The sequence below is a fragment of the Coffea arabica genome, chromosome 5e (genome assembly GCF_036785885.1).
Source record: "Coffea arabica cultivar ET-39 chromosome 5e, Coffea Arabica ET-39 HiFi, whole genome shotgun sequence".
NCBI lineage: Eukaryota > Viridiplantae > Streptophyta > Magnoliopsida > Gentianales > Rubiaceae > Coffea > Coffea arabica.
The window spans coordinates 5,051-31,244 of NC_092318.1; the positions used below are offsets into that span (position 1 = coordinate 5,051).

General features: G+C 45.2%; 1 protein-coding gene and 1 non-coding gene across 2 annotated transcripts in view; one reads left to right on the plus strand and one right to left on the minus strand.

Moving 5' to 3' along the window:
- Window positions 1-13,521: 13,521 nt before the first annotated feature.
- Window positions 13,522-26,194, minus strand: part of LOC113729324 (uncharacterized) — a 36,524-nt gene continuing 23,851 nt past the window's right edge. The window contains 6 exon segments of the mRNA XM_072048160.1: window positions 13,522-14,972; window positions 14,974-15,018; window positions 15,100-15,212; window positions 15,285-15,458; window positions 19,166-19,250; window positions 19,382-19,533. Coding sequence (XP_071904261.1) covers window positions 14,682-14,972; window positions 14,974-15,018; window positions 15,100-15,212; window positions 15,285-15,458; window positions 19,166-19,250; window positions 19,382-19,533 — 860 coding nt within the window. The 3' untranslated portion in view covers window positions 13,522-14,681.
- On the plus strand, window positions 17,433-17,506 carry TRNAW-CCA (transfer RNA tryptophan (anticodon CCA)). The gene has a single exon. It is a non-coding gene; the product is annotated as a tRNA-Trp (tRNA).

Genomic DNA, 26,194 nt, shown 5'->3' on the forward strand with positions numbered 1-26,194 from the left:
AGTCCAATACCAGTTGATTCATTAGCAATGGTAGCAGGAAAAAATCCACTACGCTTTTAGCCAGTTATTCATTCTTTAAGGCTTTTTGCCGGGTAAGATGCTAAGAGAGGAATCCATCGGATAATCGGGTGTGACTGAACTACCTTCCCAGAACCCAGAGCATAGCCTTAGACTGATTCTTCTACCCTTCGCTGTGGGATGCTTACCGGGTCTTATCTCCTTATCCGCTCTTTGAATGAATCAGATTCAAGTTCTACCAAGTAAGTAGCCTCTTACTTTTTCCTATTAGTCTCATACGGGATGTCAAAGTCAATGTTGTCATTCTCCTATGTGTATAAGAGCCAGGTTATATATAACCTTTCGTCCAGCCCGGTTCGAAAGAAAACGTGTCTGACTTCGTTTCGGAACTTATTAGATCAACAAAAGAAAGATAGCCCGCCCTTCTTGCGCCCGCCGGTGCTTCTTTCTATTTACAGTCCCTCTCTCTACCTCTTCCCAATCTGGTAGACGGATGACTCGAGGTTGATTCTTCAACTGCTCGAGCTGCTCATACTCCGGGAGTTCGCGATAGTAAACAGCATCTGTCAAGTGTGCCTCCTGACTACCGAATGGGTTGACAGTGGCGGGTACGGCGATCTCCTTCCCATTCCAGATGGCTTTCATGCACTGATGATAGGTCGAAGGGACAACTCCATGCTCGTTGATCCAAGATCTTTGGTCTCTACCCGGACCCGATGAAAAAAATGGGATCACTTCTAAATGCAACTTTATCCTTATATACGATACCACCAGACGCGACCCTGCCTCCAGGGTGGGAACATCGGATCCCTTCAGATCGCTCCGCCAACCAGCTCTTTAGGAAACGAATTACACATCCCCTTTCATTCTATCCGACCTTCTTTTTATAGAATTCCCCGGAAAAGTCCGTAGTTTTATATCCACTTGACTGATTGATGATGGAGCGATTCATTCTCAAAAGTCTGGCGGGATAGAACTAAGTCCGATGTTGGAGTATGTTCTCCCAGGAAAAGGACTTAATCAATGCCTGTTTCAGACCCGGAAAACTACAATAGCAACAAAGGGTACCTGCCAGGGCAGCAGGGAGGCTGTAGGGAGATGAGCTGGCATTAGACTTTACAATTGAACATCCACGATCGCTTTCTCGGCACATCATCGGTAGGGGGTCATTGAATCTACCAGCAGGCATCATCTGGAATAACCACTTTACGGGACAGAAGGCAGTTCAGCTTGAAACCTCGATAAGCTGTATTGAGAGAACCAAACCACTCTTTCAAAGGTGGGATCCCAACCTATTCTTCTTAGCCTAAGAGTCTATTCGCGGAAGAACCAGACATTCTCAAAAAAACTATCCTTACTAGACCTGACATCCTGTCATCGCTTTTATCCTACTAGTCAGCTAGTGATCGTACTTCTCCGTGTGAGCCAATAGGGCTAGTGTCAACGGGTGAGAGCTCTAGATCTTTCCACGATAGGTCTAAGGGTGTAAGCAAGTAAGGAAATCGCAATTCCTTCTTTTCTTTTCCAAGAGAAGTCCCTCTTTTTTAGGAAAGCTAGCGTAGTTTCGGTCCTTAATTGAGCTCATTTACTTTTTTGAAACTTTAAATCAAATCAAAATTCCTAGCTCGTACTTAATGGATTAGGCAGCACTTAGCAAAGGCTTCTTACTTACTTCAATTAAAGAATCTGTCTTGATCGCTGAATTGAAAGTTAACTTAATCCGGCTTTACATCTATCTTACTTGCTATCCTAAGACTGACGAAGTTAGGTATAATTCTAGTCTAAAGTACTTAGACTGGCAAAAGGCTAACTTGCCGCTAACGGCAAAGCCCTCCTGGATTAAGGATAAGGACAGAGACTGCTTTCTTTCTTACCTGATTCCCTTCCCTTGTTCTCTTGGACATCCAGCTTTCGCAGATCCGCTTTATCTTAATCTTGCTATCAAAATGGAACTCTTCTCTCTTTCTGTCTTAATTCAATCTGTCTGTCTTCCTTTAAAGACACAGAGGACCCGGATCAGAAAGAGGGGAATGCCTTGCGGGAAGAGCCTCGGATGATAGAAGGGAATTCATGTATGGATAGTCCAATCCCAATCCAATACGAAAACGAGTAATGAGCCCCTTTATGTTATGGGCAGCAGAGATTAGATTCTGATTCTTCTCTTGGTACCAGCCTTGATATCTCAATCTTGCAAGGCACGACAGGCATCGTAACGAACCCCGCGGAGAGCCCCTCTTTGGTCCAATAAAGAGACAGATCGGCATCCATATAATCTATCTAGATAGAGGCAGTCTGCCGATTCCTGCTTTGAGCTTCACTCGTACGATAGGGCTTCGCTCTTTGCACACGGAGTAGCCTTTTTCAGTCATGAAAAAGCGGTTTCGAGACATTTACTGAAGGCTTTGATTCCATTATTTATATTGTTATGTGGTAGAACCCCTAGATTATGATCTTTTTCAGAGGTCAGAGATCGTTTGCATTCCAATCCATTGGTCAAAGTCAGAATCCATACACCTTCTAGCAACGGCTAGAGCTACCTTTCAAGAGACAAAGTCAGGCAAGAAGCCTAATTCCTAATGGTACGCAAAAGGGCCATCAAAGAAGGGATTGGACTCGAGTGGGCAAGGCAGGAGTAGATTGACCAAGGATGGTATTCGCGCATACCTATGAATGGAGTCAATAACTTGAAACTTAATAATATATATTATTTGTATTAAAGTAAGAAAGAGAGGCGCGAACTTTACTTAGTAAGACAGCAAGGATAAACTGAAGCTCTCCGCCTATAAATACCTCTCGATTGATCTTATCTCTTTTTACTTAAACTCACCCACCGCCCTTACTCGCTTCATTATTCTTTCTCTCAGAAGGTATATTCGCGAAGGAGATCTCAAGAAAAGAATAACTGCTGCTGGGAATGGTGTCAAAGTTTAGACCGTCGATGCGATGGGATTGTGACCGTATGGAGGATGGTTTCATGATGCAGTGGGCACAAGTGTCGTTGCAGATTGAGCAGCAATCGTTGCTTGCATCTGGCACGGTGGTGTTGTCGGTGTGAAGCCGAATGGTTGGCACGGTTGTAATGACTCAATAAGCTTTGAGGCACGGAAGTTGGTTGGGTAGTTACTTGTGATCCTCGAAATGGGTACAATCGGCTGATGGTTAATCTTGCCAGGAAGGGAAAAACGATTTCGGATTGAGCTTTATGGTGACAGGTGGGCGAGAGCGCTACTGTCACAAACAAAACAAGAGCCGAAATCACGCTGTCAGGTTGATTGCGTTACGTTACAATGTCTGAAGGGAAAAGGGGTTGAATACTTATTTACTTACAACATTAATTCAGAAAAGAGGTTGAGTGCTCAGTTGCAGTGTCTTTGCAAAGTGAGCGGCAGTCGTTGGGAAACGAGCTGGCATGGTTTATAACGACCCATAGGCTTCGAGCATGAGGGCTTGAGGGATACGGATTGGGAAGTTGATTGTGATCCTTACATTGTACGGCTGACTGATGGCTTATCTTGCCAAGAGGGCAGCTGTGAAAGAAGGGGCTGTTCGGGCTTACGCGGATTGACCTAAGGATGGGGTAGGAATGAATGAAGGCAGCCAATTCCCTTATTAAATAAAAGAGAAGAGAGCTGTGGCACTGAACAAGCTCATGCCATCTCGTGATCTTAGATGCGGCATTTTCGGTCTTATAGGAATAAGCGGTCCTTGCAAGAATGGCTTCTTTTCAAGAAGGGGGGTGACATGTGTAATCAAGAATAAGCTGTTGGAGCAATAACCGGTCTTTCTGGTCCTGTTGGCATATCCGGTGCCAGTTCTGTTACAGTAACCGTGTTGGAGTATGAGTGATCGTAGGCGGTGTTCTCTTAGCAATTTCATCACTAAGCGGTGCATCGAGAATAGAAACTCTTGGGGTTACCGCTCTTGATTGTGAGTTCATAGCAGCTTTAGTGCTGTCGATTACTTTCTGTTGGAAGACCCGCTCTGCTAGAGTACTCGTAGGAGCTGCTGGCCCTAATCGAATGAGTGGCTACACGCTCCTTTCCCTTCATTCCATCCAGCCTTAGTCAGAGTCATTGTTTGACCGTTCCTATCTGCATGACTGCTTTCGTATGATGAGTGCCCATCACTCGCCTCTCTTTCCCTGTATGAAGGAGCATCAACTGCGCTTATTAGTGGGTATGATGAAAGAGCGGGCCTCTCAGGGACCTGATCAGTCTCTGTTACTCGGACTAGCCACCCGACGACCGGTCATCGGCTTTGCGTGACCCGTTAGCCACCCCTTGGCAACGTTACATTGGGAACCTTCTCCCTTTTCCACTGCAATGAAGAGCGGATGGCCGTTGGCTTAGCCTTGCCTTTTGTAGCCGACTGCAAGAGCGCCTCCGAGACGGGCCGTACTCTGGGTGCCTCTTGGGGTAGGACCTAGCCCTGGAACGAGCTAGGACGACGTGCGAATTCGTCAAAGACTTTCACAGCCGCCTCCTTTTCGTCTTTCCCCTGGAGATAGGAAAGTTCTGGGATTGACTTGCTTCCTCCATGAGATTGGCTAAGTGTGCCTCGAGGTACACTCTATTCCATGTCTCACGATCTAACTCATCGGGTGAAGTACAGATTTCCGTGGGACAAGCACATCCTGACACCCCACCCCTACTAGACTTTTGGAAGGAGGTTCTAAAGCACGAAATGAGGCCTTATCCTTAAGCCCCAATACCAATTCAAATGCTTTGAAAGGCTTTCTCTTGGTGGTCTCGATACATCAGTAGTTGCCGCCCCTCATACTCATCCACCTGTAAGTTAGAATTCACCCAAACATGGGATGTGAGGGGTTTGGTAAGATCGATCTCAACGCAGATTCAAGCATACTTTCCTCTTGACGATTCCGCAGATTGTTTGTCTATTTTGATGGGTCGACCTCAATTATTACCTATTTTGAGGAGAATTGGTTCCATAAAATATTCAATAGATAGACCAGGTAATCTAATTCACACCAGAGTGGAGCTGATTGATGCCGTGGATGGTCTAAACTCTGGTTTCCATTTGCTAACAGTGAGATAATGTCCCAGAATTACCCAGGGGCCTCCTTCAAGTACATGCAGATAATCCTTCTTCGAGTAGAACCTCAGCAGATAGAACCCCAGGTCAAGGTCCAGCATTTCGAAGCCATTTTCAAATTTCCACAGGTCTCTTAGACGTTGGTCGAGTGTTTTGTATCCCACCTATTTTCCTAGTACTTTCACGATCAAAGCCCTCCGCCACGGCTTCCAAAGATCCTTTCTTTCGCTCAAGGGAAGAAGGACTTTAGGGTAGATGCTGTTTTGCCCAGATTCAGTGCCCTCTGATCCCGTTTCCATATCCTCAACAACAAACGCATGAAATTCATCTTCCTCCTCTGTAGTCGGTGGTTGGTCTTGCGAGAGAGTTGTGCGCCGCTCATGTTGGATTTGTCGGAGTTGGTCCCGTGGTTTTTCCCCATCTTGGGGTTTTCCACGTAAATCTTTGTGTCTCTTGATCACCCCTTGGCCTTCCCAACACGTGATATCAGAGCGTGTGGTTGGAGTAGTTTGATTGGGTGTAGTCATGGAGGCCAATACAAGTAGAATGATTAGTTTGAATGGAAGGAACTATAAAATATGGAAAGGGAAAATGGAAGACTTTTTTTAGTATCACCTTCCGATTAGAGGAGATTCGGCTAAGTCGACAAACATGAGTAGTGATGATTGGAATCTCTTAAATAGAAAAGTTGTGGGTTATATTCGCACATGGATGGATGATAATGTTATCCACCATGTTGCTAATGAGACTTCGGCATATGCCCTTTGGACTAAATTGGAACAATTGTATGGTAGAAAGACGGCCGAAAACAAGACCTATTTGATTGTATAGAAATCCCATTCATTAGATATAATAGATTAAAAGTACACCCAAATTCCATGGCCAGAGACAGGCATTCTTACTATCTAAAAAGCGTGCTATCAAGCCTGAAGTCGACTCTTTTTTCTTTATTCTTTACTAGAGCCACAAAAAGGGAGCTCTTCTTCTTTTTTCAAGCTACCACGAGGCCAATATCACCTTAACGTAACAGCTCTCGAACCATCGCAATTTCTTGTCCTCCCTCTTCTCTCTCTCGTTGCGTCCTTAGGGTTTTCGGCCTAGGGTTTGTAGCGTGCTTTAGTGCCGGCCATGGCTGGCGTTCGGCCTCCTGAGGCCGCTGCTTCCTCTGTCAAGCCTTTGGCGAAGTCTTTCGCTGCGGCTTTGGCCGGGGGGGTTGGTTCTTCGGAGGGCTCTTTGTCTCTTCCAGAGTTTGGTTCTTGCTCTACGTATAAAGGGGAACCAGCTTTGATTATCTCTCGCGAGGAGGAGTTGAAGTTGGCGGAGCCTTTATCCAACGTCTTGGTGGGCAGATTTGCCTTCAACAGACCTCCAATGGAGGTTGTGAGGAAGTTTTTTGTTTCCTTGGAACTCAGAGGGGCTTGCTCGGTGGGTCTTTTGGACTCCAATCATATAATTATTCGCCCTGCGCTTGAAGAGGATTATACCAGGCTATTCTTACGGAGAACGTGGTTTGTTCAGAATTCTCCAATGACTATATCCAAGTGGACGATAGATTTCAAAGCCAATCAGGAATCATCGATAGCTCCTATTTGGGTCTCTTTTCCGGGACTGCCGTTGCACTTTTATAATATGAAATATTTGAATAAGTTGGCTTCATTGTTGGGACGGCCCCTGCAGGTAGATGCGGCTACAGTTGATCTGCGTCGACCTTCGGTGGCTAGGGTTCTCATTGAACTAGATGTTGCCAAAGAGCCTGTGAGGAGAATTTGGATTGGTGAGGGTGCTCGTGGAATTTGGCAGAAAATTGATTACGGCCAGATTATTGCAATTTTTGCGAGAGGATTGGTCATCTCGAAGAATCGTGTTTTAGGAAAAATCCCTCTCTTCGTCCTAATAAGAGTGCGCAAGAGGCTAAAGATCAGCCCAAGCAGGTTTACATGCCGAAAACTCAAGGGTCCGGTGAAGCTCCAGGCCAAGGAAGCGATGTTGTTCGGATTGATAAGGAGGCGCCGGAGAAGTTGGATAATCAAACATCACAAGTTCGTCGTCAAGATAAGGGTAAACAGATTGCGTTGGATGGTAACAAGGAGCCTTCGGTGCGTCCTCGCCAGAATGCAGCGTTATCGATTCGTGAACCTGTGCCTAATCAGGTGCAATTGATGCAACGTGTTAAAGCTGGGCAGGCAGACAAGCAAGCGTCGGATCAGGGTGCAGTCATTGTTAGTAAGATTTCGTTGGCTCCTTCTTCATCAGGGCAGCAAGGAGGGTCACAAGGTGTTGTTTTAGTTAGTGATTCAGTTGCTGATAGGACAGTTGATGTTGTTCAGGAGAATATTTCTGATAAAACTAAGGAATCTTCTGCTGGTAAGGAGGTTGCTGGACTGGTTGATGGCGTGTTTACGGACCCGGATTCAGACTCGGGTTCACCAATTGAGACATCGAATCCTTTTGCGCAGTTGACTGATATCGGGGATGTAGAAGATATTGTTCCTCGGCGGTTGTCATCTCCGTCTCAATCTGCTCCAGCTCGCTCACCGCGTGGAATTGATGGAGGATCGGTACAGCCCGTGATTTTTAGGCAAAGATCTGCTGGGAGTGTACAAGAATTGACAGCATCTTTTCAGCAGATGAAGGAGTTTAATGCTGAAATAGGTCAGCGTATGCAGCGGCTTTCTATGGTTGATGATGTTCCTCGTGCCGCTATTATAGATGCTAAGGATGTTCAATTATTGAATAAGCTTGGTAACAAAGGTCGACCTGCAAATTATGGTAAGAAGTTTTCGAAATTTCATGCTCAAGCTACTTCTTCGCTGGTGCGTAATGATTAGTCCAATTAACATGTTAATTTGGAACATACGGGGTGTCTCCCGTAGAGATTCTCAGCAATATTTACGTGATCTATGTGTCCAGAACCGTATTCGCTTGCTCGTTCTTATTGAGCCGATGACTGATGAGGCTCAATTGGATAGTATTAGACAACTTTTCTTTTTTGATAAGGCTCGGGTTTTTTTGGAAGGAAAGATCTGGGTTTTTTGGTTCAATGAGTTGATTATAAATTCGTTGGAGTTGGCTGAGCAATTGCTTCATATGCATGTTTCTTTTACTTATGGGTATTCGGTTTGGTTTTCGGCAGTATACGCAAAATGTACTAGGGTAGGTCGTCGGAGCTTGTGGCAGGCTCTTGAACAAGTGAATGTGGGGAATGATCCATGGATGGTTGCAGGAGATTTTAATGTTATCTCCTCGGCCGAGGAGCGTATGGGTGGGGCTGAAGCCAATATGACTAATATGGAGGAGTTTCACTCTGCTATATTTAAGTGTAGTCTTAATGATGCTGGTTTTGATGGTTCTCCGTTCACATGGACTAATGGGTCGCTATGGCAGCGTTTAGATCGTGTACTGATAAATGAGGCTTGGTCGGATATGTTTGACTTCACCAGGGTTTCTCACTTGATGCGTGGGCGGTCTGACCATGCCCCGCTTCTGGTGAGGTGTGGCTCAGTTACGCGGCGTGGGTCTTCTTTTAGATTCCTGAATGTGTGGCCCAAACATTCTGGTTTTTTAGACGTTGTGAGGCAGGCTTGGAGTCATCAGGTTTCAGGCGTTGGAATGGTCAGATTTTTCCAAAAATGGATGCATACTAGACGGCAGCTCAGGAGTTGGAATCGAGAGTCATTTGGGAATATTTTCTCAAGGGTGCGGCAGGCTGAAGAGGTGTTGCGAAGTAAGGAAAGGGATTATGATGCTCAAAGGGATGAATCTTCTAAGATTGCGCTTCATGAGGCCAGAGCTGTCTATACCAAGGAGCTAGCTATTGAATGTGAGTATTGGCGCCAGAAGTCAGCGGTTCGTTGGATTCAGGCAGGTGATGCCAATACGAAGTTTTTTCATTCAATTGTCAAGCAAAGGCGCAACACGAACTTTATTTATCGAGTTAGAGATGAGACGGGTACTTGGTTAGAGGATGAGGATCGGTTGAAAGACTCGGCAGTCCAATTCTTCTCCAAGTTGTTTATGTCGGAACGGGAGGGTAGGAGAGAGCCGGTTCTCCCTTTTCAGCTTCCTCATTTGGAACAAGCGGATAATGATCTTTTGACAGGGCTACCAACTATGGAGGAATTGAAATCGGTGGTCTTTTCAATGAGTTCGGAAAGTGCTCCTGGGCCGGATGGGTTTGGTATTGGTTTCTATCAGAGCTGCTGGGATGTGATTAATGAGGATTTGTTACTTGCTGTTCATGATTTTTTTAAGGGGGCGCAGCAACCTAGGGGTTTTACGAGTACATTAATAGTGTTGATTCCGAAAGTGCAAGGGGCTACTCAGTGGAGGGATTTTCGTCCTATTAGTTTGTGTAATGTAAGCTCCAAGAGAATTTCAAAAATATTGGCGAATAGATTGAACTCCTTATTGCCGAAAATTCTCTCTCCTTGGCAGACAGGTTTTGTACCGGGGAGAGGTATTGTCGACAATATACTTTTGGCGCAGGAATTAGCATTGGACTTGGATAGGAGGTTGGAGCATCCTAATCTCATGTTGAAGTTGGACATGGAGAAGGCCTATGATCGTGTGGAATGGTCTTTTCTGTTGTTTATGCTGAGGCAGTTTGGGTTTCAAGAATGGGCGATTGATTTGCTATTTCGGACTCTGTCTAATTGCTGGTTTTCTGTATTGATTAATGGTGTTCCGGCTGGCTTCTTTAAATCTACTAGAGGGGTTCGTCAAGGGGATCCCTTGTCCCCAGCATTCTTTCTGGTTGTCGCGGAGTTCTTGGGGAGAGGCATTCATAAGCTATGTTTGGACAATGAGCGTAGATTTTATGTCTCAGGGGGTACTAATGTTCCTTTTCTGGCTTTTGCCGATGACATATTAATCTTTTCTAGGTGTTCGGAGGATGCAATTGAGACAATTCGGAAGTTTTTGGAGGATTATCAGTCTTTCTCAGGGCAGAGGGTAAATTCGAGCAAAAGCTCTTTTTTGGTTTCTAATCGTGCGTCGGAGGATCAGGTGGCTTTGGTTGTCTCCAAGCTTGGCTTTCGGCAGCAGACATTTCCATTTACGTATCTTGGTGCTCCCATTGCTAGGGGTAGATCCAGATGTGTCCTGTTTGACAATGTTATTGATAAGTTACGGAGTCGATTACAGCATTGGAGTTCCAGGATGCTTTCGGCTGGGGGCAAAATTCTTCTCATCCGTCATGTGCTTTCATCTATACCTTCTTATTTATTGCAGGTCTTGCAGCCTCCTAAGGCAGTGTTGAATCGAATGGGCAAGATATGCAACGCATTTTTGTGGGATCGTAGTGTGGACTCTCATAGTATTCATTGGATGGCCTGGGAAAAGTTGTGCTATCCTACGGGTTTGGGTTTTCGGCTTTTTGAGGATACTATGAATGCTTTTTCATGCAAATTATGGTGGCGGCTGAGACAGAATGATAGTATTTGGGCTAACTTTATGCATGCCAAGTATGTTAGAGGTAATCATCCTTCGCGGGTTTCTAATGTTCGACCTCCTCTATCTTGGCGTCGGTTGGAAGCTATTCGTGAGTTTGCTGAATCAAGAATTCGATGGTGCATTGGTAGCGGAAGGGTGGATTTTTGGTTTGATAGATGGTTGCTGGATGAGCCTCTGGCTCAGGTGTTAGGTTTGCAGGACCCTCTGCAGTTTTTTGTAGCGGATTTCTACTCTGATGATGGTTGGGATGTTCCTAGATTAAGACAGTATCTTCCGGGAGACTTGATTAGCAGAATCGTTGATATTCAGCTTTTCCCTAATGAAGCTGATCGAATGGTCTGGAGTCCGTCTTCCTCGGGGGATTTCTCGGTCAAATCTGCTTGGCATGAGCTCAGGCAACGAAGAAATATTTCATTGGTGGATAAGGCTATTTGGACATCGTTTTTGCCCCTCAAAATTTCGTTTTTTGCTTGGCGTTTAGTCCGGAATTTTTTGCCATTGGAAGTTACTTTGAAACAGAGGGGTTTAGTAGTGGTTTCTAGATGTTTGTGTTGTCTGCAGCAAGAGGAGTCTTCGGAACATTTGTTTTTGCATGGGCCAGTTGCGAATCACGTTTGGGGTCATTATTCTAGGAAGTTTGGCATTACCAACTTAATGCAGTCTTCGGTTTCGTCGATCTTTTCTTCATGGTTACTGTCAATTCCGGGAGGTTCATTACAACATATACGATCCGCTATGCCAGCCATTATTTTGTGGTTTTTGTGGAAAGCCAGGAATCATGCTCGCTTTCGAAATGAGGAGTTCAATGCTCAACGTGTTATTTGGATGATTGATACGTTTGTTGAGAGGTTGGGAGCTGCTAAAGTCCTTAAGTCGTCGCACTTTAAGGGTGACTTGGATTCTCCCTTTTCTAGCTTAGTTTCTCGATCTGTCCCTCGTGTTCAAATTTCAGTGGTGTCTTGGACCTTTTCCAGAGTGTAAATTGAATACTGACGCCAGTGTGCGACAGGGAAGAGCCGCGGGGGGAGGATTGCTTAGGGATCATGAAGGCAAGTTGGTTTTTGCCTTTTATAAGGAATTTGGGGAAGCCGATGTCTTGATGGCTGAGACTTTGTCGCTGTATCATGGGCTGCGATTGTGTCAAGAGCGTGGTGTTAGATCTCCTCAAGTAGAGGTTGATTCTGCAGTACTGGTCGGCTTAATTTCTTCAGATGCCTTGGCTCGTTGGCCTTTGTGCAATTTGCTTCGCAGACTTAGATATTTGATCCGGTCTCTTGGTGCTTCGATTTCACATATCTTTAGGGAGGCGAATTCTACTGCGGATAGGTTGGCTGGTCTTCAGTTATCTTCGGACATGTTCTTTTCTTCAATTACTCAATTGCCACCTATTGTTAGGTCATCTTTGTCTTTGGATTGTTGTCAGTATCCATCTTTAAGGCTCCATACTGTAAGGGAGTAGTACTCCTTATTTATGTTTTCACTAGCTCGTGTTAGGCTTGTCTTTTCATGAACTATGTATTTTTCTTTTATTTATTAGATAATTAATAAAAAGGGGCTGGCATCCCGACCCCGTGTACGGGGATTGCCATTAAAAAAAAACGTTAAGAAGCATGAGACTGAAGAAGTTAGGCATCTGTAGCAAAGGTTTGAAGACGTGAGACCGGAATTCAATTCCACGACTACAAGCGGGAGAGGAAGGAAAGGACATCAAGTCATAAACAGCTTGAAGGGGACAAGTCTCAGAGCTGATACTGATAGTCTATTCCCACGGTCAGGACTCCTTTCAAGTCCAAGTGTCACAGCCGATTCCGGAGTGAAACCTACTTCTTCATCTTCCTCTTGGAGATCTAACTTGTGGCCTCCCAATTCTACTAGGGCTTTCCCGCCAGACGAGTCAAAGAGATAACCTACATACTTCCCTACCATACCTCCTTGCCCGAACATAAGACCTGTCGAAGACGAGCTACTATCCCTTCTTTTGTCAGACGGAAAGGCATCTCCCAGCGTTCCGGTTTACTTTCTTCTAACTCCCTGCCCCGATTCTCCTAGTTTGCTTCCCAGTGAATGTGAATCTTATGCAATTTCCCGCGCAGTCCCTCCTAGCATGCCGTCGTCTCTTTCTATCCCTGCTTTATTAGGCCTTCTTCCATATCCCTTCTTTCTTGGGAACTACTATTCCTGGGCCAGTGAGTGGAAGAATTTAGAGCTAGCGCACCTGACTCAGAGAGAAGGAGAAGAGATCTCAGAGCAGGTCTTGGGGCTAAGGTGGAATCCGCTCAAGGACTTAATGGTTTAGGTAAATATCTCATGCGTTCCCCGACTCGAGAGGTTCTTTTTGAAGGAGAAAGTATGCGCTTTTCAAAAGTAAGAAGAAATGCACCGGGAAATAAATATATATATATTTCTATATATAATATAACCGGCTGGTTGCTTTTTATGCAAAAAAAAAAGACAAAACGGGATTGGATTTCCACTCATAAAGAAGGAAGGCCGTTAAGGTCTTTGACAGGGTTGTATTTTTGGTTGAAATGGGATGGTGTTCAAACTCCCGAAATGCAGTCTAGGCAGCGGGCCCTCCCCTTTCTGACTGGACTGACTCGGGGAAGGGTCAATCTCCTCCGGAGCATGCTTCACAGCCACTCATTCGTCCTAACCAAATAGTAGAATCTCTCTCTCAGCAATTCTTTTCTCCGCTAATCACCCCTTCCCAACCAGCCCGCCCGATCGATCAACTAAGATCGGCTAATTCAAAGGGGTTAATCTGGTCCGAAGTTGTCGGAACGAATCGTTTGCTTTATCGAAAAAAGCTTTATTAGGGGGTCTTGGTGGGCCCCCTTTTCAACCATTACAGCTGGCGTCGACCAGCTTTGCGATACGGACGGACACCAAGAAGAACGCAGGCAGCGGAAATGCAAAAGAAAAGAGCAAAGATTCCCGACCTAGGGCATGTTATTGACTCAACCACAAATCTGTTGAATGAAGGTAGCTTGCTTACTCTCAGCCACTAGTTAGACGGAAATCCCTTGACTTCGCTTATGTCCTTATGTAGTAAAGAAAGTGAGGCGGGCTAAGATTCCATTCGAAGTAAGGTAACAGGATTCGATGTTGCACCATCTTCAACTCTTATCGAGATCCGGAGTTTTTCGAGAAAAGGTCCCATCCTTCAATATCATGATTGGGTCGACCAGGCCAGATCATGAGTGAATAGAAAATCGAAAATGTACATAGCTGTTCCAGCTGAAATACTTGGAATAATTCTACCACTTCTACTAGGAGTAGCCTTTTTAGTGCTAGCTGAACGTAAAGTAATGGCTTTTGTGCAACGTCGAAAGGGTCCTGATGTAGTGGGATCGTTTGGATTGTTACAACCTCTAGCAGATGGTTTGAAATTGATTCTAAAAGAACCTATTTCACCAAGTAGTGCTAATTTCTCCCTTTTTAGAATGGCTCCAGTGACTACATTTATGTTAAGTCTGGTCGCTTGGGCCGTTGTACCTTTTGATTATGGTATGGTATTGTCAGATCCGAACATAGGGCTACTTTATTTGTTTGCCATATCTTCGCTAGGTGTTTATGGAATTATTATAGCAGGTTGGTCTAGTAATTAGGGGGCGGCCGTTCGGTCGCCTATGATACTAGGATCCATAGGTCCAAAATGGGTTTGTGCCGCAGGTGTTGAACGATATACTCTACACAGGTGTGGGCTTACAGGGCTAGGGCTCATAAACCCTTTCTTTCATTCATCAATAGGGCCCTGGTCGGTCACTTTTCTGGGCCGGGGAAGTCATAAAAAAGAGATCTTTCTCTTCGCACCTCAGATCAAGAGGAAGGGTTGCTTGTCAAGCTGGCCTATAATATAATTCAAAAAAAGATATAATATAAATAAAAAGATTCGCTTTTAACCGGCTTTTCTTCTTTGTCAACGCTACTAAGGACCTTATAGGTTTGCCTACTTGACTTATGAAAGATAATGAGAATGGGTTATTCAAACAAAAAGGAAAAGGCCCTACTTAGGTTTCGCAAGCCTTTGTCATTGTCAGTCAACTAAGTAGGGCCTGAGGCCCCCTTCGAATCCGTAAATCTGAGGAGCATGCCGCAACAAAAGGATGGTCCCCTATGCATTTCATTTTATCCGAAAGGGAAAAAAAAAGTACCCCCCATCATAGTGAACCTCTCCTTGTGATCGGGATGAGATAGATGCCTCCCGGCCGGGGGGCGGATCGAATCGGAGTTTCCTTAGGTAACCACCGACCTACAGTTATCCTTAAACTTCCGTGCTTGGTGGAGAAGAAGCGAACAAAGGTACGCTCGCTTGCTGTCTTGTTCTCTGTCGCGAACTGGGATTGCTCGCCAGCTAGGTCAGATTGGAGCAAGATTCAAAGAGAATATATTACCCTAATTCGGGGACAAGGGGCGGAACGACCTCTCGATCTACTTACTGCAGCCCAGGAATGAATAAAAACGTCGTCTAGGCCTTCCCTCTTGCTCCGATCTCCCCTACGCCTAGGACGTTGTCTGGGCCAAGAGCCATAGTTAGTTGCTGTTTCCATTTGGTTGTTTCTTTCTCGTTGTTGATACCGGCAAGACCCAACCAGATGATGTCTGCTGGTTGGTAGTGAGAGGACTCTTAGTACCTGCATACCCAAAAGGGGGGCGCTGGTTAAAAAACAATCATTTTCTTTTCTTTCTTGCTTTCCCTTAGCAGCGGGAAAGGAGTCTATCTATCTGCCTAGCTTTGGTAGATTTCCTCCAACGCAATCCACAGAAATTCCACGAATCCCTTGGTGGATAAGTCCGACGACTCAGCAGCAGTGCGGAATTTCGTTTCTCGTCTGGTGGATCTGATCTATAGTTAGGGGGCAATACATACCAAAAGGTTTGAAGAAGGAACGCGCATAAGAGTATATAACCAACCCACCCTTCTGCATAACCTATTCACATTAGTGAAGCGGCTGGATGCATAAGGGAAGTGCACCTTTGTGAGATGAGACCTTAGTCGGGATGCATAGGGGAGTCAACCTACGAGCACGGAAGAGCGTGGTACCGCTGCCCCTCTCTAAGTAAAGGTAAGATTCTTAGCCCTGTTGATGACTCCATCTAAAATACAATAGGGACAGCCGGAAACGGCTGCTCCTTTCCTATCTTGAGTAGGCTTAAGTTAAGTAATAGGGGTCAGGTCAATAATACTTATGCTATTGCCCTACTGATTTAAGGCCGAAGCCCTAATGTCTAGGCGAATACACACCAATACAGTCATCTTTAATTAGAGGGATCAACCCAGGTTATTCAATAGAAGGTTCGAAAGGACCAGGGGGAGGGGACCGCACCACGGAGCATATCCGGTATAGCCAGCTACACTACAAAGCAGATATCCTACTCGTTCTTGCATTACGCGCTTTTTCGAACAGAACGCGCACAATGCCTCTTCTTTCTACTTTACGTATACGAAGGCACCCAAAAAAAAATCAAAGATACCTGAATGTGGCAAGGCTTAGCTACGCCCTACCTCAAGAGACCCGGAGACTAGCCGCTACACTAATCCCAGAGTCCGATATCCATCTTCAGCTTTTCCGCTTCGGAGGTGAATGTTCTTCTAAATAAGAGATGCCTCAAGTCCAGTAGCATGACTCAAGCTCAAGGAGCCTATTCTTGAAAAGCTCAGTCAACCTTGAGTTGCTTTCATATAAGAAACTTTCTATGGGAAGAACGAGAGGGGTACGGATCACTATCCGAATCTTCTACTGAATAAGAAAAACCTCTTCACGATTGATCCTGGGTTAGCTAGACTCTTGGAGAAATCGACTTTCCTTCTCTATCCGTACCCGTACACGGGATCTGGTTAGGACTCAAATGTACACCTTCTTTATATAAGAACCCCTTTCAGGCCAAATAGAAAGATTCAAGGATAAAAAGAGGAAAGTTCTCCCAGGTTTAAATCGAGTTACGTTCAAGTTAAGGAGAGAATTGGATTTTCTCAAAATAGAGAGAGTCTTTTATGCACGAGATTTTGAATAGAAACCTAAGAAGCTCTTTTTGCGATTCCCCGATCGGAGGCTAGAAAAATCATTCTTAGGTAAGAAGTAAGTACCTATACTTACTTTCTTTTCAGAAGGAATAGTAGTCGATGTGCCCCATAAAGAAAGAGCGAGCGCTCACTATTATTCTATATGTTTTTTATGTTTTTTTCTCTTCTTTGTCTTAAACTGCCTTTTCTCTGATCCAAACCCCCGAAGAAGTCAACTGTACAGCTATCTTATCGGGGGCCTCTTTCAGCGTCACAACTTCCAACCAGCACCTTGGGAGCTTTTTTTGAGGGTATCTTTCCCTCGACACCGCCCTGCTTGGTAGAGTTACGACCGCTGCTCCCCACCCTTTTTATGGCTTCGTGGTGCATCATTATTGGCCAAATGCTTACTTGATCACGGGGCTGCCACCCGGGTGAGACGCGGCCAGATCTAGTCCTTCCCTTGCTTTTGTCCCCAAGATTGCCCCCCCTTAAACATGCCTTAAATCCCCGACTAAGGTGTGTTGAATCATCTGCTTCTTTCTAAAACCCCTCTTACCGAGCTTTTCTGAAAAAGACTCATTTTATTTTATATAATAATATATGTTAAATGAGACCAAAAAGACGAAATGGGCAGAAAATTGTGTATATCAATGGAGGAAATAACGATGTGGAAAACAAGACAGTAATTCTATACAATGACACTGTAGAACAATGGAAGGGATGTGGCGCAGCTTGGTAGCGCCTTTGTTTTGGGTACAAAATTTCACGGGTTCCAATCCTGTCATCCCTACCTATTCTTCTTGGACAGACATATTTTCATTTTATGATACTATATACATGCAAGATGTATTAGGGGTAAAAAAAGAATCCCTTTCTTTATAGTAGTATCTACTGTGATAAGAAAGCGCTCTTAGTTCAGTTCGGTAGAACGTGGGTCTCCAAAACCCGATGTCGTGGGTTCAAATCCTACAGAGCGTGATTCCGGATCAACTAGGAGCACTTTATACGAATGCGCACAAAGGGTCCAGATTGATAGAGTTTCATGGGTTAACTAGGATAAGAAGTGAGTGGAAGTTTCCCAAGTAGCTATGGTTAAAGGTATAATAAGAGTGTAGCTAGATACGTACATACAAGTTCAGCTAGCTTTTCAGCCTATGGGAAAGATCCCTGTACCATGAGTCTTCCTACAGCTCTTTCCGATCTCTTTGATAAGAAGTTCCATCCCGGTGCCGCGGACAGGTCAGCCCCTTCTCTTACTCAAATATATAAACAGTCTATGCCTCTGGGCTTTGATGGCCGAGGTGCTTATGAGTGAGTAAGCCGCTGCTAATTCTTTTTTTTATGATTTGTCGAAAGAGCTTTTGACACCTGCTTCATCTTCGAGTGCTATGCCTGCTTCCCTTGCAGAACATTTGAATGAATTTGAATTGTACCACTAGTGGGCGGGAAGTTCCTCTTCAGCTCCTTTTCGAGAATGGAGAAGTTGTATGTGGATTGGGATATAAAGCAAGATCCTATTTCGTATGCCTTCAAAACCCCACGGAGCGGTTCTTAAAGAAACCTTTCATTACAGTGTTACTGGAGCCTAAGCTGCTTGGCTTCGTTCACTCCGAAAGAAAGAAGTTACCTTGGGTTCGGGTGAGGAGGAATTGAATCTGCCTGGAGCGAGTTGGAGGAGGGGCCAGATATCTTGAGAATGGAGCAACAAAATCCTCATGCTGAGGGTCAACCTATCGGGCCACACGCCCCGAGTATTGAATTCTTATTAAAAAGAATTCCTTCTGTTCTTCGTGGTTGCCAACGTGTGGCCGTAGGAAGAGATGTTTGTACCACGATTTTCGAGAATCTTCATCTGCTAGATGCTTCATCGCAAAAACGACTCAAAATAATGGAGGTACTAAGGGAGCTTGAAACCCACCGCGAAATCTTCCTAAATAATCCGAATCTCAAGGCCGCATACCACTTGATGGTAAGCGTAAACGATTGGGAAAGGGAGCAAAGAGATTGAGCCTCAGCTTCAGGTTGAATGGCCCGCTCTTAACTTTGTGTCCGACCTCCTTTGTTCTATCTTAGGCCGTCAAGTAGCAAGTAGTCAATTCCTTTAAAAGCCAGTTGATAAACAAAGAAAACCGACATGAAAAAACAAAGAAATTGGACATCTTTCAGTGGGGTGGATTACCCCTTTTTTAGTAGAAAAAGCTTACGCCCGGCCCGAGAGTGGGTAAGCCCCGCCTATCAAAAAATATCATCAAAAGGTTTAAAAAAGACGATTTCTTTTACGTTGAGCTTGTTCTAGAGTTTATGAGCAAAGGCCGCCCTAGGAACACTCGCTCAATCTCAATTAATAAAGTTCTTTACAAAAGCCAAAAAGAACTATCTTTCTTGGCCCTTGGAGTTATTAAAGCAGATTATATGAGAGTCTTAGTTCTTTCTCAAGGTCTTTAAACTGCCCAATGCCTTAGCGTACTGAGCCTACCTATTCAAGAGAAGAGAGACTAGCTACAAGAGCTACAATGGTATTAATTCTCAGATCCTTTCTAGAGTCATCCGCCAGCCATAAGGATGAAAGTGTTTAAAACACATCCCCGGGGTCAAAATTTGCAATCTAGGCCCGCTTTGTCTAGTGAACGTACCGACCTGACTCGGTATCGATGTTGCCCATGGCCCTTTCAGCGCTTTCAAGACCCTTAAGAGCATTCAGGGCTTTTGGTGGGTTGTCGTCCTGGTCCCATTTAAATCTTTTTCATGGTATGGAACTCCAAGTAGTCCTTCCTGCAACAGAGTCAAAGCTGCGGTAATGCTGACTCTCCTGGTCAATAGGGCTATTCAAACCAATCCACCCTAAGCTGTTACAGAAGGAGCTGCAGATCTGATCCTAGAAGCTCCACCAGTTGCCGGTACTATTTCATCAGCTGTGGGATGCTTAGACGGTACTAGTGCTTGAGTAAGCGGTGCTCCCTTTCTGTTTGCAATTACCGCTGCAGAATAGTCATCCCTAGAAGAAGCTGTTTTCAAATTCAAATAGGTTGCTTTTAGAATAGGCTCTTTGAAAGATAACTGAATGCGCTTAGTCCCCTGGGGATTGGTCTGCACTCAGGGGCTCTTTTTAGCACTTTTGAGGAAGTGAAGACGAATAGTCGACTTTGCCTGCTTGACTCGAGTGATAGCTTTCTTCTTCTATCAGAGACGGATCTTGGGCTAGCACGGCCTGTAGGCACTCTTTGGGCGGAGCTTTCTCGATCCACTAACTGGCTTGGGAAGATAGCAAGAAGTCTGAGCCTTCACATCCATTTCGAGAGAAGCCTCAGTGGATTGAATCCCCGTTCATTCGAGGTCACCAATCTTTCTCTGTTGTCCGATGTTGTTGGTCCCTTGCCGCTGACGCCTATCGGTTCCAAGACCAGAATTGAGAAGGCTGCTAGGGATTCGAGGGGCTCTCACCATATTTACAAATATAGGTAAAAGATCTCGAGTGCCGACGAAGAAACCTTTGGCATGGCACCTGATTTAGAAATCAAGAATTTAGAGAGTGAAATCTTGACTCCTAATTCATCCATTACTCGTCGATACACAGTAGCAACCCGCTCGTCGGCGATGACAATATTATCGCCGTAATCACGGAAAACTCGTTCGGGGTATACTTCATCCGCAGCCAGCCAAACCACAAAGTGATGACTGAGTGCGAACAAGGGCCAGGATGAAAAAAAAACTCCACCGGTTGCAAAGAGGGACAAACTTTTCTTTTTGTCGAGACTAGGCTAGAAAGACAAGCCTAATCTTTATTATTGAAAGAAGAGTCATTAAGAGAGAGGGCGTTATTTGCTTGATTGGGGGAGCTAATTCATTCGATGAAGAAGCTAAGAGGCCGAAAAGTATATATGGCAGTCAAAGTGGACTTGGAGAAAGCATACGACAGGGTGGACTGGAAATTCACTAGACGCAAGTTTACGATGCAACAAATCTGGAAAAATAACGCAAGAACACGATGCAACAAATCTGGAAATTGCGAACAGCAAACTTAGAACACGAAAACAGAATTTTGGACAACTTGACTCGAAAGGAAATAAATAAAGGGATATAACGTGATACCTCTTAACTAGCTCTGATTACCAACTGATACGAACGTCGCCAACCTTGTGACGAAACCCGTAAAAGATTAGATTCAGGATCGACAAGAGGACACCAAGTTTGGAGCGGATGACCTCAACCCGTTAATCACGTGGTTAACGAACCTTGGTATAATGGTAGAAGACGCCACAACCTAGTGCGATTCTAGATTGATAAGTCACGAACACCTAGAGAAATTCTAAGGTATTCAAGAAGCCTTGGAGAAACCAAGAAAACTCTCAAAATCTGATTTATTGATTGAATGCCTAAATCCATTGGAAGTGTGGGCTATTTATAGCCTTACATAGAGATGAACAACTAAATGTGGAACTAGTCTAGAGTTGTGGTCTTGACTAAGACTAACAATTGTAGGCTTGACTATTTCCATAAGACTAAGAATTGTGGGCTTGACCAAACCTTATGAGGTCATCCCTTAGGTAAACAACCTTATGAGGTCATCGCTTAGGTAAATAACCTTATGAGGTCATCGCTTAGGTAAATAAGCAATGCTATGGACCATTAAGCCCTTATTACAATGACTTAATTAAAACAGCAAATGTGACTAGAGAAGGGTCACACATGGTTCTCTTTGACGTGCACTACATGGATGGCTTTCATTCCTTCATGCTCAAGTCCCTCAATGACCTTGGGGACAATTTCTTGGCCTTGTATCTCATGAACAAGTCCTTGGAGTTCCTCCCTCATCTTCTTAGCTCGTGCTCGAGTTACGGGTCCTAGGGGAACTCGAATAGTTCGCAATGGTGTCTCTTGGTTCGTATCACCTTGGAGCTCCAACATTACTTGGACATGCACGACCTTCTAGAACTCGCTATTAAGGCCGAGCGGGGGAAGAAACTAAGACGCGGAGTACGTACGTTCCAAACTTCTAACACCACTTCATGGAGGGGCAACCAACCACGAAGGGCGACCCACGAAGTTGGAAATGCGGCAGCACCAACCTCTTCTAACCGAATCCAAGGTAACACCTCTAACCGCCATTCCTATTCTACCCCTAACAAGGTTTCCGATGCATCCAGGTCCACTTCAAAGGCACTGCATGAGACTCCTAAGACTAGGAGTAGGGACATCAAGTGCTTCAAGTGCCAAGGGTTTGGACATATTCAATCTCAGTGCCCAAACCAACGGGTCATGCTCATCACTCACAATGGCGAAATCGTGTCTGATGATGACGAATGTGAGGAGATGCCCGAACTGGTCGAAGACGACTGCCTAGAAGAGGAGTCAGCTGGGGAGGCTTGCTCGCCTACACGAGGAGAAGTAGGTTGCTTGGTGGCACGGCGAGTGCTAACCGCCCGCGTTAAGGAGGACGAGCAGCTACTAGGACTCCCCACTACCAGGCATCCAAATCCTTACCGCCTCCAATGGCTAAGTGAGGATGGTGAGGTACGAGTCTTCAAACAGGTACGCATTCCCTTTTCAATTGGTACTTACACTGATGAAATCGTGTGCAACGTAGTACCAATGCATGCTACGCATATCATTTTGGGAAGGCCCTGGCAATTTGACAAACACGTCACATTCGATGGAAGAGCAAATAAGTACACCCTTTTGCACGATGGCAAACGTAAGGTCCTTACACCTCTCACACCTGCACAAGTTTATGAGGACCAACTACTATTGCAAAGGGAGTGTGAACAAGACCGTCAAAGGAGGAAACTAAAGGCAGTCGACCCTGGTAAAGGCTCCACGTCTACGAGTGAGCCATCAACCAAGGGTCAAGGGAGCACACCTAGGGGTATACATGACAAATCACCTACCGCACCTACCACTAGGAAGCACAACATGATTATTAAGGCTAAAGATGTTAGAAAAGTGGTGAACTCTAATCAGCCTATACTTCTCATGATTTGCAAGCATGTGCTCTTGGATGTTGCTGAACTCGACAAGGCGTTGCCTGCGAGCATAGTTGCTCTTTTGCAAGAATTTGGGGATGTTTTCCCTGACGAGGTCCCTGATGGCTTACCACCCATTCGGGGAATTGAACACCAAATCGACCTCATTCCTGGAGCACCATTGCCCAACAAACCTGCCTACCGCATGGGCCCTGAGGAGACCAAGGAGCTTCAAAGGCAAGTTGATGGCCTCTTAGGTAAGGGTTGGGTAAAGGAAAGTCTAAGTCCTTGCGCTGTGCCTGTGATACTTGTTCCCAAAAAGGACGGTACTCGGCGCATGTGCACTGACTGTCGGGCTGTGAACGCTATCACTGTCAAATATCGTCATCCCATTCCTAGACTTGATGATATGCTTGATGAACTCGATGGTGCCATTATTTTCACCAAAATAGACTTAAGGAGCGGCTATCATCAAATTCGGATGAAAGAAGGCGACGAGTGGAAAACAGCCTTCAAAACCAAACATGGTCTCTATGAGTGGCTAGTCATGCCTTTTGGCTTAACTAATGCCCCTAGCACCTTCATGCGACTAATGAACCATGTGTTGAGACACTTTATTGGCAAGTTTGTCATTGTTTACTTTGATGACATCCTGATCTATAGTCGTAGTGAGCATGAGCACCTAGAGCATGTGAGAATAGTTCTTGAGACACTTCGACAGGCGCGTCTTTACGCCAACCTCAAGAAGTGCACCTTTTTGTACTAACGAGCTTGTGTTTTTAGGCTATGTGGTAAGTTCGCAGGGCATCAAGGTGGACAAATCCAAGATTGAGGCCATCGAGCAATGGCCAACTCCCACGTCCGTCCCTGACGTGCGCAGCTTTCTTGGATTGGCGGGCTTTTTCCGGCGCTTTGTCAAAGATTTTAGCACCATTGCCGCCCCGTTGACCGCCGTGACAAAGAAGAATGACAAGTTCCACTGGGGAGAATCACAAGAACAAGCATTTCTCGCCCTCAAGGACACACTCACACATGCGCCTGTGTTAGCATTACCAAATTTTCACAAGACTTTTGAAATTGAATGTGATGCTTCTGGTGTAGGTATTGGAGCGGTCCTCATGCAAGACAAGAGGCCTTGTGGCTTCTTTAGTGAGAAACTGGGGGGAGCTGCATTAAACTACCCCACGTACGACAAGGAGTTGTACGCATTAGTGAGGGCTTTGGAGACTTGGCAACACTATCTTCGCCCTCGGGAGTTCGTGATACACACTGATCACGAGTCATTGAAGTACCTCAAGGGACAACCCAAGTTAAGCAAGCGACATGCCAAATGGGTAAGTTTCATTGACACCTTTTCGTATGTCATTAAGTATAAGACTGGCAAAACGAATGTAGTGGCTGATGCATTATCACGTAGACATTCGTTGCTTGCCCTTCTGGATGCCAAGTTACTAGGGTTCGCATTGGTTAAGGAACTCTACACAAATTATCATGACTTTGGTGATATCTATGTTGCTTGTGTTAAGAACCCGCATGGAAAATACTTCTTGCATGATGGATTTCTATTCCATGTAGATAAACTGTGTGTACCTAATTCTTCCATTCGTGATCTTTTGATTCGAGAGGCACATAGTGGTGGTCTCATGGGCCACTTTGGCATCACCAAGACTCTGGCCATGTTGCAAGAGCACTTTTACTGGCCTCATATGCGTAGAGATGTTGAACGCATGGTTGGTAGATGTGCTACTTGTCACAAGGCAAAGTCTAAGACAAATCCATATGGCTTGTATACCCCATTACCTATCCCTCACCATCCTTGGGTTGATTTGTCTATGGACTTTGTATTAGGATTGCCTAGATCAACAAGGGGTAATGACTCCATCTTTGTTGTGGTTGATAGATTCTCTAAGATGGCTCATTTTATTCCTTGCCACAAAACTGACGATGCATCTCATATTGCTAATCTGTTCTTCAAAGAAATTGTCCGTCTGCATGGCCTGCCTAAAACTATTGTCAGTGATAGAGATGTGAAATTCTTGAGTTACTTTTGGAAGACTTTGTGGTCCAAACTGGGCACTAGGTTATTATTCTCCACCACTAGTCATCCACAAAGCGATGGACAAACTGAAGTTGTCAATCGCACACTTGGCACTCTACTTCGGGCCTTGATTAAAAAGAATCTTAAGACTTGGGAAGAGTGCCTCCCTCATGTTGAATTCGCCTACAATCGAACTGTGCATAGTGCCACACAATACTCCCCCTTTGAGATTGTTTATGGCTTCAACCCCGTCACCCCCCTTGATTTGGTGCCCTTACCTTCCTCTGAGCACACAAGCTTAGATGGGAAAAAGAAAGCTGATTCTGTGCGCAGGTTACATGAGGCCGTGCGAGCAAACATTGAGAAGCGTACGCAGCAATACACCCAGCAAGCCAACAAGCACCGTCGCAAGATGATTTTTGAGCCTGGAGATTGGGTTTGGCTACACTTGAGGAAAGAGCGATTTCCCAAGCAACGCCAAAGCAAATTGTCCCCAAGAGGTGATGGACCATTTCGGGTACTCCAACGAGTCAATGACAACGCATACAAGTTGGAGCTACCTGGGGAGTACAATGTTAGTGCAACCTTCAACGTCGCGGACCTAAGCCCATTTCTTGACGAGGAGGATCCAGATTTGAGGGCAAATCCTTCTCAAGAGGAGGGGACTGATGTGTGCACGAGTCTCGGCCCACGCAATGACCCAGTCCGAGTTCCATCGGGCCCAGTCACACGTGCACGGGCCAAACTCTTCAAAGAATCACTCCAAGCCCTGGTTCGAGTCGTCCAAGACCAACATGGAGTTCACGAAGATATTGAGGGCTTAGAGAGAGACAATCAAGCCATTTGCACCATGATCCAAGCCCACGAGGACTCAAGTGGGCCTTCAAGAGGACCGGCCCTATAGGGCCTTAGCCTTAGTATTTGATAGATTGGATTAATTTGTCTTCATAGCTCATTGGGCCGGCCCATCTTGGACACCAAGATGACCGAACTCTTTGCCATTGTTTCCTTAGGTTTTCTTAGTCACTTTGGCCTATAAATAGGCTTGCTTTGTAAGGTTTTAGGGTAGTCGTTTTATCAATAAAATTGGTTTAATTCGTTCCTTCTTCCAAGAAGAGAGTTCGAGCACTTTAACTTGCTTTGGCAAGGGTTATTGAGAAATCTTGCGTCCTGTCCTCGATTGTTCATCCGACCTATTCCCCTGGAGTATTCACCTTCATCGGAGTGTCGTCTACCACCTACATCAAATCGTGTCGTCCGTTTGATTCTAGGTCCCGCAATCCAAGCGTTGGACAACCTTGCTAGATCCTTGGGCAAACGTGCTACGTGTCTCGAAACAAGTTGATCGAGGAACGTATCAGTGACGTACGTGTCTACAAACAGGTACGTATTCCTTTCTCTATTGGCAATTAATAGATGAGGTTGTGTGTGATGTTGTGCCTATGCATGCGACACATGTCATCCTAGGGAGACCTTGGCAATTTGACAAATCCGTCACGTTTGATGAACGAGCAAATAAATACACTCTCTTGCACAATGGAAAATGCCTGGTCCTCACACCACTCACACCTGCCCAAGTGTATGTGGACCAACTTAAGTTACAAAGAGAGTGTGAACAAGACCGCCAAAAGAGGAAACAAAAGGCGGCCGATCCTGGCAAATGCTCCA